An 18,861-nucleotide genomic window follows, 5' to 3' on the forward strand; every position below is an offset into this window, starting at 1 on the left:
GCCAGTTATTTTATTGAAGTGTAGCAAAACTAGCTCCATCCAACCCTTTGGGTTTACTATAGTTCTTTGCTTACTGTTATACCGATCACAGAGTTTAGATCATCTAGTTCTATTGCTTAGCTAACCATATTCCATATCTGTTTAATATACCTTCCTGAATATATTTCATTTTTACTTTGGATGTGTCACCATAAAGTTGATCCCTTTAGCCTACTGCTGTGCCATAGTGATTCTTCATCTGTGTCCCAGCTGGTCAGTTGAAGTATATCAGCATTGCTGTTTTTTGTTTTTTGTGGTTTTTTTTGTTTTTTTTTAAAGATTGCTGATAATAAACGGGAAAATCCACCCAAATGAAAGAAAACTTACCAATGTACATTTATTTAAAAATTGCCAATGTGTTTTTTAAAATTCGAATTAAATGCATTATGTTATCCAGAAAGATTGAATTACAGAAAGACCATCTCCCATAGACTCCAGTTTAAGAAAATAATTAGAAATATTCCCTTTTTCTCTGTTATAATAAAACAGTACCTTGTACTCAAACCTAACTAAGATATACTGTAATTAATCCTTATTGGCAGCAAAATAACCCTATTGGGTTTGTTTAATGTTTAAAGATTTTTAACAGACTTAAGGTATGAAAACCCAAATTACAGTAAGATCCCTTAGATTTGACCCCTGGAGTACCTTATTTTGAATGACTTTAAAAACTATTTTCAATAATTTATTTTGCATAATTAATGTACTGTAGTTGCAAACATTGCAAATATAAACATAATTGACCAATAACCTATACTGTAATGTATATCCTTATAAATGGTGCATTCTGACATCATAAACTGATGTTTATAGCTTAAATATATATATATATATATATATATATATATATATATATATATATATATGGTATATAGTTTATATAAAGGTACAGACAAACACAAAAATACTCTGTAACCATTTGGAAAGTGAGGAGACCAATTGCTGTCATTTTAAAACTGAAATGTTGTCCCATTCTCGCTTTATATGGGATTCCTGCTGTGTGGGCTCTCCTTTGCAGTAACGTAACTAAGCCTGGGCGTGTCAGGGTGCAACTGGGCCCCCCACTCCCTCCAGGAGTGCCTGCGACGAGCCCAGAGGGGGTGCAGGCCTGGGTGCAGATGCACCCCCAAACATCCCTGGTAGTTACGTCCCTGCTCCTTTGCCATATTTGCTATATTGCCATATTGCTATATTTAGTAGGTGACAGATCTGGACTACATAGAGTGATATACCCCTACCCATCTTTACTTCTGAGAGTCTCAGCCTCTCTGGAATGCTCATTTTAGTGTAACACAATTTTCCAGTCTGTTGGTGCCCTGTCTTAACATTTCTGAAAGGTGTTGCAGGCATCAAATTAAAAATGAGCATATATTTTTCAGAAAACAATAACATTTCTCAGATTCAACATTTGATATGTTGTCTTTGAACTAATTACAATAAACTATTATTATTATTAAAACTATTTAACTATTATCGCCCCAAATGCTCAAATTTTCTGAATTGTCACACAAAAACCAGCATCAAAAATTCAAAACCTCTTAAGTTTTGAGGCAAAAGAAGTATCTTTCAAGAAAGGGAAGGGACATCTGCCATTGACTTCTACATGATCTCTGCAAATTTTAGTGGGCGAATTGTTGAATTTCAGATTTTTAGCCATTTGGACACATAGTAAATCTTGAAAAATCCAGACTTTTTTTTTTCTGCAACTTTTAGTGCTAAAAATCCAGATCGGGAAAAAAAATTCCAACCGTTAGTAAATGACCCCTTAGTCTTGAATGTAATTGTACTTTTGTATATATATATAAACTACAGTTATTGTTGTATTCATCCCTGTCTGTTCTTTGTATTCTATGTATTACTTTAAGGTACAGCACAGCATACAAAATTAGCTATATAATATATGTATACACTGTATCTAGTGTTATCTTAAGCAAGAGGCTGCCCTGGGTTACTAGATATAAAGGCACCTTTGCACCTGTTTATAAAGGATACCCTGCAACTTCAGTAATCCCGTGTTAAACAGTTTGTTATGCTATGTGTTTTTAGTACTGGTGAAATAATTTGATATATAATCATCTTACAATCATCTAGATTGTAAGCTCTACGGGGCAGGGACCTCTATCCTCTTGTCTCTTTGAACTTATTGCAACTGTACCTTGTATTATTTGTATTTTTTGTTATACTCTGTAATTTATCTATTATTATTTTAATAACCCCCTGTTTGTATTAATCTATTCTACTGTATAGCACTGCATACAAAAGTAGCGCTTTATAAATAAAGATATACAAAAGATATACATACATACATGTATACATAAAGCAAAGATTACTAATTGTGTTCCAATTTTATAGCTATTCAGTAACAATAGCAAGGACATTCCTTACTTAAAATGCTTGTTGATTGTCAAAGTCTATCATTCAAATGCTTTACTGCTTGATGAATCCACATAGATCATTGCACAGCTGCTTAAGCTAATCACAGTTAATTCTAAAAATATATGGATATGTATGGCAGTTATTCAAGAATCATATGTACATATATCATTTAATACTGATGCTTTCCTGGAAATGCTACAAATGCTAATGCCTGTCTCAGTGCATTAAAAATGCTAGATTTATTACTTTAATAAGCATGGATCAAAATGTTTTTAAAAAGCAAACTTCTTACCATTTAAGCAACTATACATGTTGTGAAATATTCATGCCTCAGGTTGACATTAAAAAAACACACTTTACTAATTTTAGTTTACTGTTTAAGTTTGAAAAGTATGTTTTTTTAATATTCATTTTTATTATTGTCAGGTGAAAAAACAATAATGTATAAAAAATATGACAAGAAATGTTTATTTAAATGTTGTAAAATACAGAGGAACCCCATTAGGGAAGGCTCACATTATAAAACAAATAGAAAAAAAAACAGGTGTTTTAAAGTAAATTAAACATGTAAAAAAAATAAGAAAACAAAGATAAAAGGGAAACTCTGGCAGTACAGAAAAAACAAAAAGCATCTGCTCCCTCTCCTTTCTTTGCCGCAGGACATAGAACAATTAAGATGTTTTTAAGAAGATGTGCAAATCTAAACTCAATGGGTACACAACAGCTAGCGTAATCATTTTATCTTCCAAATCTGACGCAATCTAGGGAGGCTTGGCCCTCAAAATAATGGTGATTGGTTCAGAGAATACACTCCCCTCTTGTCTTTAAATACTACTCTCCTAAATGACTTGCACTAGGAAACCTCTGTCATTGCAGCTAGCCAAAAAAAAGGTGCAGTATTCAAATAACTGCATAGCCAGTGGGCAAAGTGGAACTGAAGGTAATGTAACAACTAGACTTCTTGTTTCTTGGTTTTAGTGATATTCTGCAGATTTTTTGAAATATCTACACATTTATTTATTTAAAAATATGAGGAACATTTAAAAAAAAATGAAATACAACATGTTTGTAGTTATATGGGCATTCATTAGTTATAGATGGTTTTCTATGTTTTAACCCTAAAAGGGACATACACATAAAAATAACATTTTGCTTTTGTTATGAGAAATCGAATAATGTAACATTTATATATAAATCTTTCCATAAGATGTCAGAGCATAAGGCATATGATACTGTTTATGCAGTTTTGCAGCAAAGCACAGAAAATGTTGCATATTCTAAAGGTTATCGCATGTTTTATTTTTGTAATGTAATCAATTCAGCAAATATCAAACAAGTTGTTGTACTTTAATTGACAAGATAAGATGTATTTTATATAAATTGCTATTTGTGTGAAAAATGTAATAGAGCCAGCACACACAACTGTCTCTTTTCCATCTGCAATCTCTACATCTACTTTTAATTTCTATTTGGCTGCAATATGACATAGTACATATTTTTAGAAAAATATAGCAAGACTTTTTTTGCAAGTGACTGCTCCAACATGCAATCATCTGCCAGCTAAAGTTTCTCAACTTTGACAAAGTAATCACTAGAAAGGAATAACAGCCAAAGTACTCATTATTAAAACAAAAAACTATCTAACGTTTTTTTTAAAATGACACTGGCTTTAAGAGAGATTGTAAATATACAGCAGATTATATATTGATGGCTTGGTTTTGTGTGTGTGTGTGTAAGTTGCCTAACCTGATTAACATAGTGTTTTGTTTCATATGTAATTTTCCATTTATTTTAATTAATGTGGATTAGTTTGTTTAATGCATTCAGGAGTTTTAACAGTTGCAATTTTTTCAGTGTCTTGTCACACAAGACAAGCACAATTAGTGATTTACAGCAAGTGAAATAACACCTTTACATTTTGTTTGCAGAACAAGGTGTTCTAAAAGTTGTGTGAGAGCACTTAGGAACAGCAATCCTGTTTGCACTGAAGAAGGCGGTGGATCAATTGGTAAACCACCGGCTGATTCTATAGGATTGCATGGAACTACAGAGAGTCAACATGGATCGTGATGGTGACAGCTGCAGTGGAGTTAGCACAGATGAGAGTTGTTACAAAGAAATGGATTCTGAAAAAGTCACTATATGCAGGTTGGATTATCAAAATGAAAAATTAAGTGCAGTCCAACTACATGAATTAGTGGTAATAGATGTATGTGTGGGCTAAATGTCAAAGCGGTATGTCCATTCAGTCCCAGATGATCCCTTGCTAGTACGCATCATTTTACTTAATAAGTGTTTTTAATCAAGTTAGGGAGCTTGTAATACCTAAAGCATGCAAATAAAAAGTGTATGGTAAAAATGGACCCTAGCAAATACTTTTGGGGGATCACAGATGATACCACGCATGCAACACATCATATATAGAGAATAGGATTGAGCAAACACCTAATGTGTCAGCTGAATTACTTCATTCATGACTAAAATATATATGTGATCCTTATCAAATGCTTAAAGGTTGCAGTCAGCTCTTTTAATGTAATGGGGAATTAATCGACAGGTAGCAAGTCACAATAAACCTAACTAAACAGTACCATCTGGTGGCACACCCTTTCCTGGCCACCTCCAGACTCCAATAAAGGCTAAAATAATAACTGTATTAAAAGGAACTGCCAGCATTGTTACAATCATTACTGTCACAGTAGATGAAAGAGCAGATTAATTAAGCAGCTGAAGTGCATAAAAAGCAGAGCAATGCTCACAAAATGGGGCATAATTTTGTTACTATTTGTTGCCTTTAAAGTCCAAATAGATTAAAACATGTTTGCAATCTTTTGGTCTATTTATTTGCAATTACTCTCTCTTTATGCACTTGCCTTTATGACATGACTGCCTCATTTGTTGTTTTAATAACAATTAAACTACAAAATTATAGTAATAAACAGGTGGGTTTATTTATACCTTTTTATTTTTAAAGGTTTTTTTATTGTCTGTCACTGTACTATAATATCTTTAATAACTTGTGCAACTGTAATTTTCTCATGTATTTAAAGGTGTTAAATGTAAATGTTCTTTTGTTCATGTATAGTCAGTATGCTGGGGAAGAAGATGAAGAAAGTCAAAAGTTTCTTACCAATGGACTTAGAAAGAAAAGCTTAGAAGAATATACTGAAGAACATGTAAGTACTTAAAGAATTAAATCTGTATATGCTAAATGGTGTTCATGTGTTTAATCTGGACTGCTATAGCATCCTAGAAATTGTTCCTTGATTTGTGATATTCTGTCTCATATACTATTTTACTTTTGCAATGTGCTCATTAACCCTGTGGCCTCACTGTATATGTTACTTTGTCACTGCAGATCTCTGTACATCAAGGACAATGTCTTTACATTTGTCTTTTGTCTAATTATTAACTCCTTTATGGATATTGCAACTCTTACAGAATGAAAGATAAGTGTTGGTGGGGGTTGATAAAATGTATAAGCTTATGGAGCATCCAGAGAGAACAAAAAATGTATTTTCTTTTTCATTTCCAAGTCAGATTTTCCAAACATTTTTTCATTTGTTTCTTGTCAAGCACCCTGGGACCACTTCATTTGGAATGTCAGTATTTAACCTAGGCAATGCCATAATGGGCAGTGGGATTCTGGGCCTTTCCTATGCCATGGCAAACACTGGAATAATACTTTTTATGTGAGTACCAAACAAACACCTAACACCTAAGATGCTAATACCTATTGCAATGGCTAAGCTAATAATACCAAGATAGCACAGAGCTGTAAATGAAACAACGTTGCAGTGAGTAGGCAGAGCTGGACACTGAATAGAAAGTGAGATGTTAACCTTAAATGTATTAGTGCCTCGCCTAATTTACTAGAAATATGTCTGTCTACCTGTTCAGCCCAAAGCTCAAACACAGTATTATGTCAAACGTTTCTTGCAGTACAAGCAGAATTTTTATAAATCCAAAGAATTGTGTTCCATCTACTTGTGTAGCATTAAATGTGCAGATACCCAGCAGTTTCAAGGTTATCACAGTAATTAACACTTTCCTGACAGTCATGAGGAATGCAGTTAAACAGATAGGCATTTACTGCTTTTATTAACATCCCAGTTTATCAGAATGTGTTAGCCTCCCTTCAGCAGTCATTCTGTGTCATCAGGTGTTAGAGACCAGTGGGGACCCTAAGCTATAACACCCCACCTAATCCATAAACCCCAACAATTATAGAGCAGTAGATTAAATTAACATAATGCAATTATGAATTCAGGAAAGTTGTGGTATGCGGTAACAAATGTGTGCAAATCTGAAGATATAACTATGTTTTTTTACCTATAACACCACCAATGAATAAATCAGTCCTAAATCTCTAAAATATTTAGATTTCCTTTCAAAGCAACGTATAGTAAAAAAAACAGAATTGTTTTTGCAATCATTAAATAATTGATTTTTATACATTCTTTGGTACACCTTGGATGATTTAATTTGACCCTAAACCATAATAATATGTCAACAATTAAAGCATGTAAGCCTTAAAGAACTAACAATAATAACTATACAAAAATAGTAATTATACATATTGTATCATACAAAAAGTAATGGCAACACTTCTGTAATGCAACAGGCAATGCTTCATTCATATTGATTAATCAACACATTAATTTCCAAAACTTCTAACATAACTGAATATGTACATGGAACATTTTTGCACTGAAGTAAGAGTCAAGTTTGTACAAGGTTAATTACAAGGTGTAGTGTTTGAAGAGGCCCATAGAGAGATGTCTTGACAGTAGTTCACTATTGTACATTATAATGGCACTGTGATTTTAATTGGTAGTGATGAATTAAAATATATTAGTTCAGGTGTTATTAAGCCAAGAGTATCATTTAAAATGTTAATTTCACCAGTGTTAGTTGGTATGGAAATGACATGATATATTATTTTTTACTGTAATTATAAAACAGACAGGTATGGGGAAAAAAAAATTCCACTTTGTTTTGCCTGCAATAAGGATTACTTATATTTTAGTTAGGATCAAGTACAAGGTACTGTTTTATTATTACAGAGAAAAAGCAAATCATTTTTAAAAATGTGATTTTTTTTTCATTAAAATTGAGTATGGGAGATAGGTTTCTTGTAATTCAGAGCTTTATGGATAACAGGTTTCTGGATAACAGATCCCATACATGTACCTTATACTTGATCCCAACTAAGATATAATTAATCCTTATTAAAGGCAAAAAAATCCTATTGGTTTCTTTAATGTTTAAATAATGTTTTGTAGACTTAAAGAATAGAGACCCAAAATGGAAAGACCCCTTATCCAGAAAAAAAACAGTTCCCAAGCATTCTGGATAACAGGTCCCATACCTGTATATCATTTAGGAACACCCTCCACTGCTGTGTTTCCCTAGCAATTATATGTTACTGCACTTATTGTTCCAATAAATGCTGCCAATAAAAATTTATTTTTTCTTTTCAGATTTCTTCTTTTTGGAGTTGCCATTTTATCACTGTATTCTGTTCATCTTTTACTGAAGACAGCAAAGGAAGGAGGTATGAAGAAAACCCCATTTGTAATATTAATCTTTTATACAGAGCCATATTCAAACACATTTGCAACAGGCCATATTAGAAAGCACATTTAAGATTCAAGTTTGTAACATATTAGTTTGGGCACTGCATGCACCCAATGAGAACTTTTAGGGGCTGATTTACTAAGACACGAATTCCGACCGAATTGGAAAAATTCTGATTGGAAAACGAACATTTTGCGACTTTTTCATATTTTTTGCGATTTTTTCGGCGCCTTTACGACTTTTCGGAAATTATCGCGACTTTTTCGTTACCAATACGATTTGCGCGAAAAAACGCGAGTTTTTCGTAGCCATTCCGAAAGTTGCGATTTTTTCGTAGCGTTAAAACTTGCGCGAAAAGTTTCGCTTTTTTCGTAGCGTTAAAACTTAAAAGGCGCGATGTTTTGCGCAAGTTTTAACACTACGAAAAAATCGCAACTTTTTGCGCAAGTTTTAACGCTACGAAAAAATCGCAACTTTCGGAATAGCTACGAAAAACTTGCGTTTTTCCGCAAAAATCGTATTGGTAATGAAAAAGTTGCGATAATTTTCCGAAAAAATCGCAAAATACCGATCATTACGAAAAAAACGCAATCGGACACATTCGGCCCGTTCGTGAGTAAGTAAATGGGCCCCTTAGTCTGTATGCTTCTGTCTATCTGCTGTGTTTGTAAAACTTTCAAGTTAAATACATTCAAACATTTCAAATGCACGATATGTAAAAAAAAAATTGTGTGGAGCAAAATAGAGAGGGACCTGCTGATGCCTTTCCCCAAATTTTCAGAAAATGAAATGGAGAGAATATAAAGCATTTACACTTCTGCTTAAACATAAGTTACTACATAGAAGAAGTTCTGTAAGCAGTTTTTTTTTAAATGTTTTTCATATACACAGGGTTCAAAATTACAGAATAAATTACAAACTCTTACAGTATATTATAGTACCTAACAGCCTATGAACTACACTACATATGCTCACATTTTTTACAGGTATCTTAAAAAATTGCACCTTGTGATTAGAGACACTTTGAGAACTGTGTTTTTTTTTGGGCCAAAAGCAGTCCCCATAGACTTTATAGTAAATTAACTGACAAGTACTTGTGGCAACACTTAGAAAATAAAGGCCTAAAAAAGCATCTGAGTGCATTTCCAGGTCACTGTTGCCTAACAAGCTCTGATATTAGATTCTCAGGTGATTTACATTAAAGTCTATGAGGGGCTGCTTTAACCTCTGGAGTTTTCATGTTTTCAGGTTACCAAACACATGGAGTCTAACGCACCCTAATTAGCCCTGTCTGCCATTGACCTTAAGATGGGCAGAGTGCATGTCACTCTGAGCTTATTGCCCTGGAGTTATGAGGGAATAATTTACCACTTCTAAGGACTGGCAGACACAGTATATATGAATATGTGTTTGTGTGTGTCAGCAACTTTATATGTGCAAAGGCTTTCAAGTGTTTAAAATTACATGCCCTACCAGTTTTTTTCTATAAAGTTTATAAAAAAACAAATATTATTGTACTCTTCATATTACTGTAGCTACCATTGTTCTGTAAATTTTCTAAGAATACAAGTAGAATATGGTTATGTAAAAAGTAATACTGGATTAAAGTTTTTTGATTTGTGCTTGTTTACCTCATTACCTCAGTAAATGAAAACTAAGGCACAGACTTATTAAATATTAAACTGGGGAATCCAAAAGAAATGCCAACAGTTTGATATTTCCCCAGTTATCAACACTTATCCTTTTAGAACCTAACCTCTCTCCAAATCCTTAACCTGTAATGCAAATTGTAGTGGGGAATTAAAGAACACACCGTAACAAACTGCTTCAGCTGGTTTAGCTGATGTGAAAGAAGATATTTAACAACCATTGCTATACAAATGAAGAGAGGACTGTGGGGAATCCTGTAGGCAAACTGTCTGTTCGCCCTTTAAGAAATACAACTCAAAGATTGCTAACTAGTTAAAAAAATAATGCAATTAAACAATAAAAGCAATTATTAACACCTCATCACCAAGCACACATCTTTCCCTTTCCAGAGGAAAGGCAAAATGTTTATAACCTCTTAACTCATATGCCTTTAAAAACATTTCCCCACTAATCCAATGATAGTTGAGGCTGTATTAATGCCTTCTAATAATGTTTTTATTGTGGTGTAGAATATCTGTATAATGACAAGAATGCGATCCAGCAGACAATATAATGCACATCATCATCTGACTATTGTTTTATCCTAATAAATAGGTTCGCTAATATATGAAAAATTAGGTGAAAAGGCCTTTGGGTGGCCAGGAAAAATTGCAGCCTTTTCATCAATCACAATGCAGAACATAGGAGGTAAGATAACATTGCTTTTAAACAGGGGTAGGCAGAAAAGCACTTGCCTAGGGCACAACGACTGGGGGGCGCCAGGCAGGAACCACTCCTGCCTACCGATATCCTGCGCTCCCTTCTCTTGCCTCCGCCGGTTGTCATTACACGGTGGAGCCAATGACTCCCTCCCCCTCGCTCCCCACCTGATGGAACTGTGCATGCGCACACAAACGGGGGGGGAGGTCTGGAGAGGTGGGGGGGGGCGAGGTGGCCGACCGGGTTGCCTAGGTCGCCTGGTCAGCTTGGCCTGTCCCTGCTTTTATAAATGTACATTTACAGTGTTTCATACATAAACATCTGGTTTCCTGTCTTAAACTGAAAATAATATTATCTTTATGCAGCTTAAACCAGATGTTGTGAGATAATGTGTCTTTAAATAGATCATTCAGCTTCTGTTCTGAACTGTCATGCTCCTCTATTCATCACAAAAGGAAACATTCATTCCTTTTGTGGTAAAATGTGCCTTCAATAACATGAACTCATGGGAAAGTTATGAATGCTTTTGATACTTTGACATCCTACATTTTAGTTTGGGTCCCATCAATTAAATGCATCTTAAAGGAGAACTAAAGCTAAACTAAAAAAGTAGGTTAGAAATGTTGCATATTATGTTTTGGCTTTCTGTACCAGCCCTTTATCAGGGAAGATCTGTGCCTTCAAAGATGCCCCCGGTAGCTCCTCATCTTCTATTCTGCTGATTCCCTGCACATGCTCTGTGCTGCTGTCACTTACCTGAGCTTAGGGCCCGACTCACAATATACAGTATATACAGAATATAAATGGCACAATAAAAGGCCGATTCGTAATTAATACAGATAATTACTAAATGGCAGCTCTTAAACTAGTGTAGCTATTATCAGAATTTAATCAGCCCTGTAGCATCAGCTTAAATGACAGGCCAACCTCATTTTCTGATTAATGATTTGAGACAACCCCTAAGCTTAGCTTCTCAACAGCTGCTCAGAGTGCACTGAGCATGTAAGTGTCACAGTCACTTTCCAAGGGAGGGGGTCCTGTGACAACTGTAAAGACCTAAATTATTGCTGCTATAGAAATGCCAAAACTTTAGGCTGGTGCAGTAAGCTCAATATAAAGTATGGCATTTTTAGCCATACTAATTTTTAGAGTTAGTTTACCTTTAAAGGAGAAGGAAAGGCTAAGTCACTTGGGGGTGCCAAAATGTTAGGCACCCCCAAGTGACTTTAATTGCTTACCTTTTACCCCGGGCAGGTGCCCCTGTTAGGAGACAACCGCACCAACCCGGGGTACCTGCAGCGAGCGTAGGTACTTCCTTCTGTTGTCAAAAGCGGACTTTTTTTGTTAAAGTTCGGCTTCTACTGTGCATGTGCAAGCACACGAAGAAGGATGCAGGAAGAGGAGACCACGCTTGCAGCTACCCTGGGCTGGTGCGGTTTTCTCCTAACAGGGGCACCAGCGTTTCCCAAAGTAACACATGTAATCCCAGTTTAATTGGTTTTCTCAATCGTTAGACTATGCTACACTATGCATCATCTTATTAGCTTTCATTGATGCCCTGTGTATTTATATGCTCACAAAACTCACTACTGTGCTCAAAGCTACTATTCTTACCACCCTAACTACTATGTTGCTTTTGCTACAAATCATCTTGCCAGGATCATCTTAGAGTGGGGGTGCCCCAAGGCTCTGTACTCTACATTTTTCATAAACCTTACTATTTTACTGCTCCTTACCTCTGGAATTCTGGAATTCTCATAGGGAACACTCTCTCAGCTTCTTCAAAAAAGAAGTACTTTGCCCACCTATACTTTCTACTGCTAGTCTTCCCTGTGTATACTTTTCTACACTGTAAAATTGTACAGCGCTGCATATCTTAGTCTCATAATGCATACTTTGTTGTAAAAAATTACCATAGAGTTGCATGCAGAATAACTTTTTATGATCGTACAACAACTGGTAGTCTAATATCCTTACCATTTACAGTACAAGGGTTCCTTAACACAAATATTGAGTACTGGTGGCAATAACTTTAAAATTCACTAACTAATATCAGTACAATATGATTGTAACTTATTATTTATTCCAACAGATGGCCCATCTTCCTCTTTCTGTTAACGTTTGGCTATGAGCAGTCTATCTACCACATGCACAAACATTGCTTACAGCTTAGTCTCCACCCTACATCTGCACCACATATTTTAGTCTACCTATAACTTTTTGCACAGCTACCCCACATGCCTCAGTCACGATATGGATGTGTTTTGGTTCCCTTCATCATAACTGTGCCCCAAGATTTTCTACCACTCTTCAGTATTTAGAGAGGTGACCGAAATACCACTCAACATATTGGGGCCGATTCATTAAAGTGCGAAATAACGTGCGCTATTTATAGCGTGCGCTAAAAATTTTATCGCGTCTAAATTATCGCGACTTATCGCACGATTCACTATAAGCATACTTGCGCTATTTTACGCGCGATATTGCATGCGTTGTTTAACTCGCGAAGACTATTTTCGTGCGGTATTTGACGGTACATGCGCTAAATAACACACGCATATCTTTGGTGAAAAATTAGCAAATCTTTTGAAAGATCCACGAAATGGCAAAAATGTTGTGCGGGCGAAAAAATGTTTCCCGCGACTATTATTTTTTGACGCCTGTGTCAATGTTTGGACGTGCGGTGAATTTTTGCGTGGCGCATTTTTTCATGCATTTTGCCATTGGCAGATTGTTTTGCAAAACGCATGAAAAAATTTGCAGCGGAAAAATTCGCCGCACGTCCAAAAATTAGCTGCAAATCCATGCCTGGCAAAACATTTCATCACTTGTAGCCGCATATACAGTAAATAGTTGTGCAAATGAACGCACGCCATGTTAGGCATACATGCCAATACTTTTGTAAAATTACTGTATTAAAAATGACCATTTCCCTGCAAACTGGCGGCTGCATCACTCTAGGGCCAACACATACTTGAATAAATAACACTGCAAAGTCCATATTTTATTCCCAAAAGCTCATTAACTGTACTTTTCTATAATTATCGCTTGCCTGAAGTAGGTGTTAATTTTCGCATAGCCTAATGAAACATTTAGCACGTCTTACTGTTTGTGAATCATACGTATTCTCTGTGCGCTAATTAACGCATGTGCTAAAACTACCGCATGCGGTCGCGCGAAAAATTACGCATGCGATATGGCGACTTAACGCACGTGATAATACTATAGTGAATCGCGCGCTAATTATCGCGTCTATTTTAATGCAAAAAACCGTGCAATAAAATTTATCGCACTTTAGTGAATCAACCCCATTGCCTATCCAACGTAGATTGTGTCTTTCCTGTACTTCCTCTGCTCCTTAGTCTGTCAGACTGACTCAAGGTAATCAGCTAGCATCAAGGTAATCAGCTAGCAGACATATTGTGCATGTCCAGGCAGCTCTCCTGTTTCTAATGCAGACATGTGGCCTGAAGTTTGATTCACCAGAATAAAAAATTGATCCTTCAGTTTTCAATGTAAAACAGGAATGCCTCCAAACTGTAACATATCTATCATGCTTATTATTATTTTCATTCCTTTATTTATATAGCATAAATATATCCCCTTGCTTTGTAAAAAAAAAAAAACAAGCTAATGTCTTAGCTCTGTACATTAGAGTCAAAAGCAGTAACTTTACTAAATGTTTCTCTTGCTTAAGTGCAGCTGTAGACGACTATTTTTCCCTTACTTGTTACATTATATAGTAGTTTGATTGAATGTTGTAAAATTAGTACATTTCTACAAATTGCTCTGTGAGAAAGGATTTCTCATCACTCATTACTGTTTTATCTTCCAGCAATGTCGAGCTATTTATTTATAGTAAAGTATGAACTTCCTGAAGTCATTCGAACCTTTTTGAGACTTGAAGAAACGTCTGGGTGTGTAATAATTTTCAGAATTCATTTGTTAGAAATATATCATAAAATTTTAAAGTAATATAAATGTGAATTAATGGTCAAATTTGTCTCTATTTTTAGGGAATGGTACCTAAATGGGAACTACCTGGTCATCTTAGTGTCTGTTGGGATTATTCTTCCATTATCACTCCTAAAAAATTTAGGTAATTATGCATTAATCAGTGGCATATAACATATAACCTTAGAGCTGAGCTAGCTGTGTGTGATTAAAATCATACCCCATTGGTTTAACCCAGTGTTTTGTAACCCTATGCTAAGGATGCACTAATTAAGTCAATGAATCAGCTCCCCTACCCAAATACCTGGTTTGAACCAGTCATGCACCTACTTATAATTACTATTTTCTACTGTAACAAGACATTTTATGTTATTAAAGGGAATAATAGAGCTCTATCAAAAAAAAATTAATTTGCACTTCAATTGCATGATAGCTAGGAGTGACCTCCATCTTATTAGTACAGGTATGGGATCCCTTATCCGGAAACCCGTTATCCAGAAAGTTCCAAATTGCGGAAAGGCCATCCCTCATAGACTCCATTATAAGCTAATAAATCTAATTTTTAAAAATGATTTCCTTTTTCTCTGTAATAATAAAACAGTACCTGTACTTGATCCCAACTAAAATATAATTAATCCTTATTGGAGGTAAGACAAGCCTATTGGGTTTATTCAATATTTAAATGATTTTTAGCAGACTTAAGTTATAGAGATCCAAATTATGAAAAGATCCCTGTACTATAGTCATAAAAATGGTAGCACAAATTAAGTTGATAAATGGACACTTTTGATATTTTGTTTCTTTTTTTTTGATATTTTGTTTCTATGTTTTTCGCTGATTTGCCTGAATCATAAGTTTCTGGAAATCTGTTCACTTTGTTTACATTTTATTTAATTGCATAAAAAATTGTTACTGGTCCTATATCAATAAATGTAATATATAGGTCAGTAGCTATATTATAGTACAAGTCATAAATAAAATGCTATAATAAATTACCGTTATGAGGTTATGATAGTATCCCTTTAAGAATAAAACATTTACATTTTAGTTTTCATATATGCCTTTTATAATACAACACAATTATCTTGTCTCCAGGTTACCTTGGTTATACAAGTGGATTTTCGCTAACGTGCATGGTGTTTTTCGTATCTGTGGTAAGAAATTATTTTAAGCATGGTGTTATGATGATTTACAACATATAACACTCAGTAGAAAGCATGGTTTTAAAATAAATGGTTAGACTGAAGATTTTAGGGCTCATTTACAAAGTATGGGGCAAAGTACAAAAAATGGGTGAAAAATCACACAGGCTTGTGAGACCCAGGCAACATAAGGAGCAGGAAAACTCTGTACTTAGTGGCTGACATGGCCTGCACTCACCATTGCCCCAGACATACCTAATAATTGCATGGGTCATAAGGGAATTAAATTTGTATGTATGTATGTATGTATATCTTTATTTATAAAGCGCTACTTATGTACGCAGCGCTGTACAGTAGAATACATTAATACAAACAGGGGGTTAATTAGATAATAGATAAATACAAAGTATAACAATAAATACAAATAAATACAAGATACAGTTACAGTTGCAATAAGTTAAGAGTCAAAGACAAAAGAGGATGGAGGTCCCTGCCCCGTAGAGCTTACAATCTATATGGGAGGGTAACTTACAGACACAAAAAGGCAAATATAAGTGCTGTAGGTCACAGTGGGTGACAGTACAATGTAAGTGCTATTTCCCAGATCAGGTGTTGGGTCAGTGCTCCAAAAGGTAGTCTTTAAGTTTAGTTTTAAAAAGACTGAGGGAGGATTCTCTCCGGAGGAAATCAGGGAGGGCATTCCAAATGTAAGGGGCAGCCAGGCAGAAGGGTTTAAGGCGGGAAACTGCAGTAGTAGTGGGCGGGTGCAACCAAACGATTGCTCTGCGAGGAACCAAGGAGTCGGCCAGGAACGTACGGAGACACAAGGGAAGAGATGTAGTGAGGAGCAGAGGCATGGAGGGCTTTGAAGGTTAAGAGAAGGAGTTTATAAAATATTCTTTGTTTAATAGGAAGCCACGATAAGGACTTTAGCAGGGGAAGGGCCTGAACTCTCCTGGATGAGAGGAGGAGAATTCTGGCAGCAGTATTTAAAATAGACTGTAGGGGGGAAAGATGGGAGTTAGGGAGGCCGGTTAATAGCAGGTTGCAGTAGTCCAGTCGTGACAGAATGAGAGCATGCATGAGCAGCTTTGCACCCTTTCATGCTCTTACACTTTCATTTGGTGCAAATATCCTTTATATTTTTAAAAAATGATTAACCTTGTCAGTCATGTTATTTGAGCAACTGTCTTTCCGTGAATATATATTTATCCATCGATAAATATGCCCTTAAAAAGCCCCTAGAAATAAGTAGAAAGCAGCGGAATTTTAGCTCTTATTTCACGCACAAATCAGCCCTTTAAGTATTAATTCATTGATAAAATATTTTCATTGAAAGACAGTTGCTCAAACAACATGACTGACAAGGTTAATCATTTTCTTAAAATATCATTAATTCATATAGTAAGTTAGTTTAAAAGGCAGCTATTTTACAAGGATTGTAAAAAAAAAAATTGTGCATCAGGATGTATGTGTCCCTGAAAAACAAATTATTGTTAGAGCATTCATTTCTTTTTTGCACTAGTCATTTTAAAATTACAAATAGCCATTGAAATGCTGATCGACCCATTTCATTACATTCATTAGTTTAAAGGTACTCTTCTTCTGCCAAAGAAATCTAGACATGCAAAAAACTTGGTTACAACAAATTCAGCTAAGCCAGGGAGCATGTATGTATGTATGTATGTATCATATGCATATATGTTTATCTTTAGGGCTACTTGTACTGGTCGACTTTACACTACATCAGTAGCTCAAATATAGGCACAATAAGACAAAATACAAATATACACAGTTACAAAAATTAAGTGCCATGATCTAAGGCCCTTACCACACCAGTGGACAGTGGCACAGAACATGTTAATTAGGCCAGCTTCTACCCCATGTGTGCAATATATGGCTTGCGATCTGCCTTTCATAGTGAAAACTCCTGTGAAAGGGGTCTAAGAGACACAGAAAGAAGGAGTTCCTTTACCCTGTATATAAACAGTAATGATGATGTGATCTATTTATAAAGCGCCAACATATTCGGCAGCACTGTACAATAAGTGGGTTTCATACATTGGACATACAGAGTAACATATAATAACCGATACAAGAGGCGAAGAGCAGGGGCGGGCCAAGCCAACCTGGCTCCCTAGGCAACCCGGTCGGCCACCTCGCCTCTGCACCTGGGCTATCACATCGCACCCCAACCCCCCCCCCCCCCCCGTGTGGGCGCACATGCGTGGTTCGGCGGGGGGGGTGAGATGTGAACCGATAGTTCGTTACCCCCGCCGCGTAATGACAAGCGACGGGGGCGATGAAACCAGAGCACAGCAAAGACTAGGGGTAGGCAGGAGAGGCTCCTGCCTGGTGCCCCCCAATTGTTGCGCCCTAGGCAGCTGCCTCTTCTGCCTACCCCTAGTTCCGGCCCTGGTGAAGAGAGCCCTGCCCAAAAGAGCTTACAATCATCAAAAGCCTTCCCTAATTATTTAAAGTAGTGATTCCTAATCAGTGCAACATGTTGCTCACTTCCTACTCTGATGTTGTTCCCAGCTGCTCTTTATAGTTCCACTATATATGTATATATATATATATTTTTTTTTTTTTTTAAACACTTTAAAGGTTTGTTGTAAACAATGATTTATAGAAAACAGAAGTTTTTTATAGGGTGCACAATGTGTATTATATAAATGCAAGTATTTTTGCAGACACAAGGATCTTGGCAGACCTGCTTTAGGACCAATTAAAAACAACTTTTTATTTTTGACTTGTTTAAAACCAAGTGAAATTAAAAATATAAAGAACGAAAGTTGAAATTTATATACACACCTTAATACCTTCTAATAGATTCTAGTGGTGTAGGTCTAGGTTCTACTTGTGACTTACAAGTAACAACTCAGCCTAGTAGAATCTATTAGAAGCTATTAAGATATGTATATATATATATTTTAACTTTCTTCTTTTCTTTTCTTTATATTTTTTTCTTTTCTTTATATTTTTTATTTCACTTGGTTTTAAACAAGTCAAAAATAAAAAGTAATTTTTAATTGGTCCTAAGGCAGGTGTGCCAAGATCCTTGGGTCTACAAAAATACTTGCATGCCCCAGTTTTTGGCACTGTTGCCAGCAAGAATAAAAATATGCAGACTCAAAAGTAAAAGTGAGTTATCAGTATTGATCCAAACACAATGTCGGCTAAGTCACCCCATTTCAATAAATTTTTCAGGATATTCAGCACAATCCTAAGATCTGGTGTAATTAACTAAAGGCATTATAGTGAAATGGCACCATGCACAGGCAAACATCTGTATATAGTCAGAGGACATGTGAAGCTCATCTTAAAAATGACTTCCAATAGTTAGTCTTAATTACAAATGGGAAAAAAAGCTCCAAAATGTCTTTAATAAAGTATTTCTCAGGTTTTTTTTTACCAATTC

The 18,861-nt window shown here is 35.6% G+C and overlaps 1 protein-coding gene across 2 annotated transcripts in view; it reads left to right on the forward strand.

Annotated features, from left to right (window-relative positions):
- The window catches only part of slc38a4 (solute carrier family 38 member 4), a 52,351-nt gene that overhangs the window by 12,882 nt on the left and 20,608 nt on the right, over nt 1–18,861 (forward strand). Inside the window, 9 exon segments of one of the 2 annotated variants that reach the window (NM_001126697.1) lie at nt 3,288–3,355; nt 4,344–4,563; nt 5,501–5,591; nt 5,992–6,107; nt 7,899–7,972; nt 10,240–10,332; nt 14,180–14,261; nt 14,361–14,443; nt 15,394–15,452. In NM_001126697.1, coding sequence (NP_001120169.1) covers nt 4,475–4,563; nt 5,501–5,591; nt 5,992–6,107; nt 7,899–7,972; nt 10,240–10,332; nt 14,180–14,261; nt 14,361–14,443; nt 15,394–15,452 — 687 coding nt within the window. In that variant the 5' untranslated portion in view covers nt 3,288–3,355; nt 4,344–4,474. 2 annotated transcript variants of the gene reach the window in all.

The sequence above is a fragment of the Xenopus tropicalis genome, chromosome 3 (genome assembly GCF_000004195.4).
Source record: "Xenopus tropicalis strain Nigerian chromosome 3, UCB_Xtro_10.0, whole genome shotgun sequence".
Lineage (NCBI taxonomy): Eukaryota > Metazoa > Chordata > Amphibia > Anura > Pipidae > Xenopus > Xenopus tropicalis.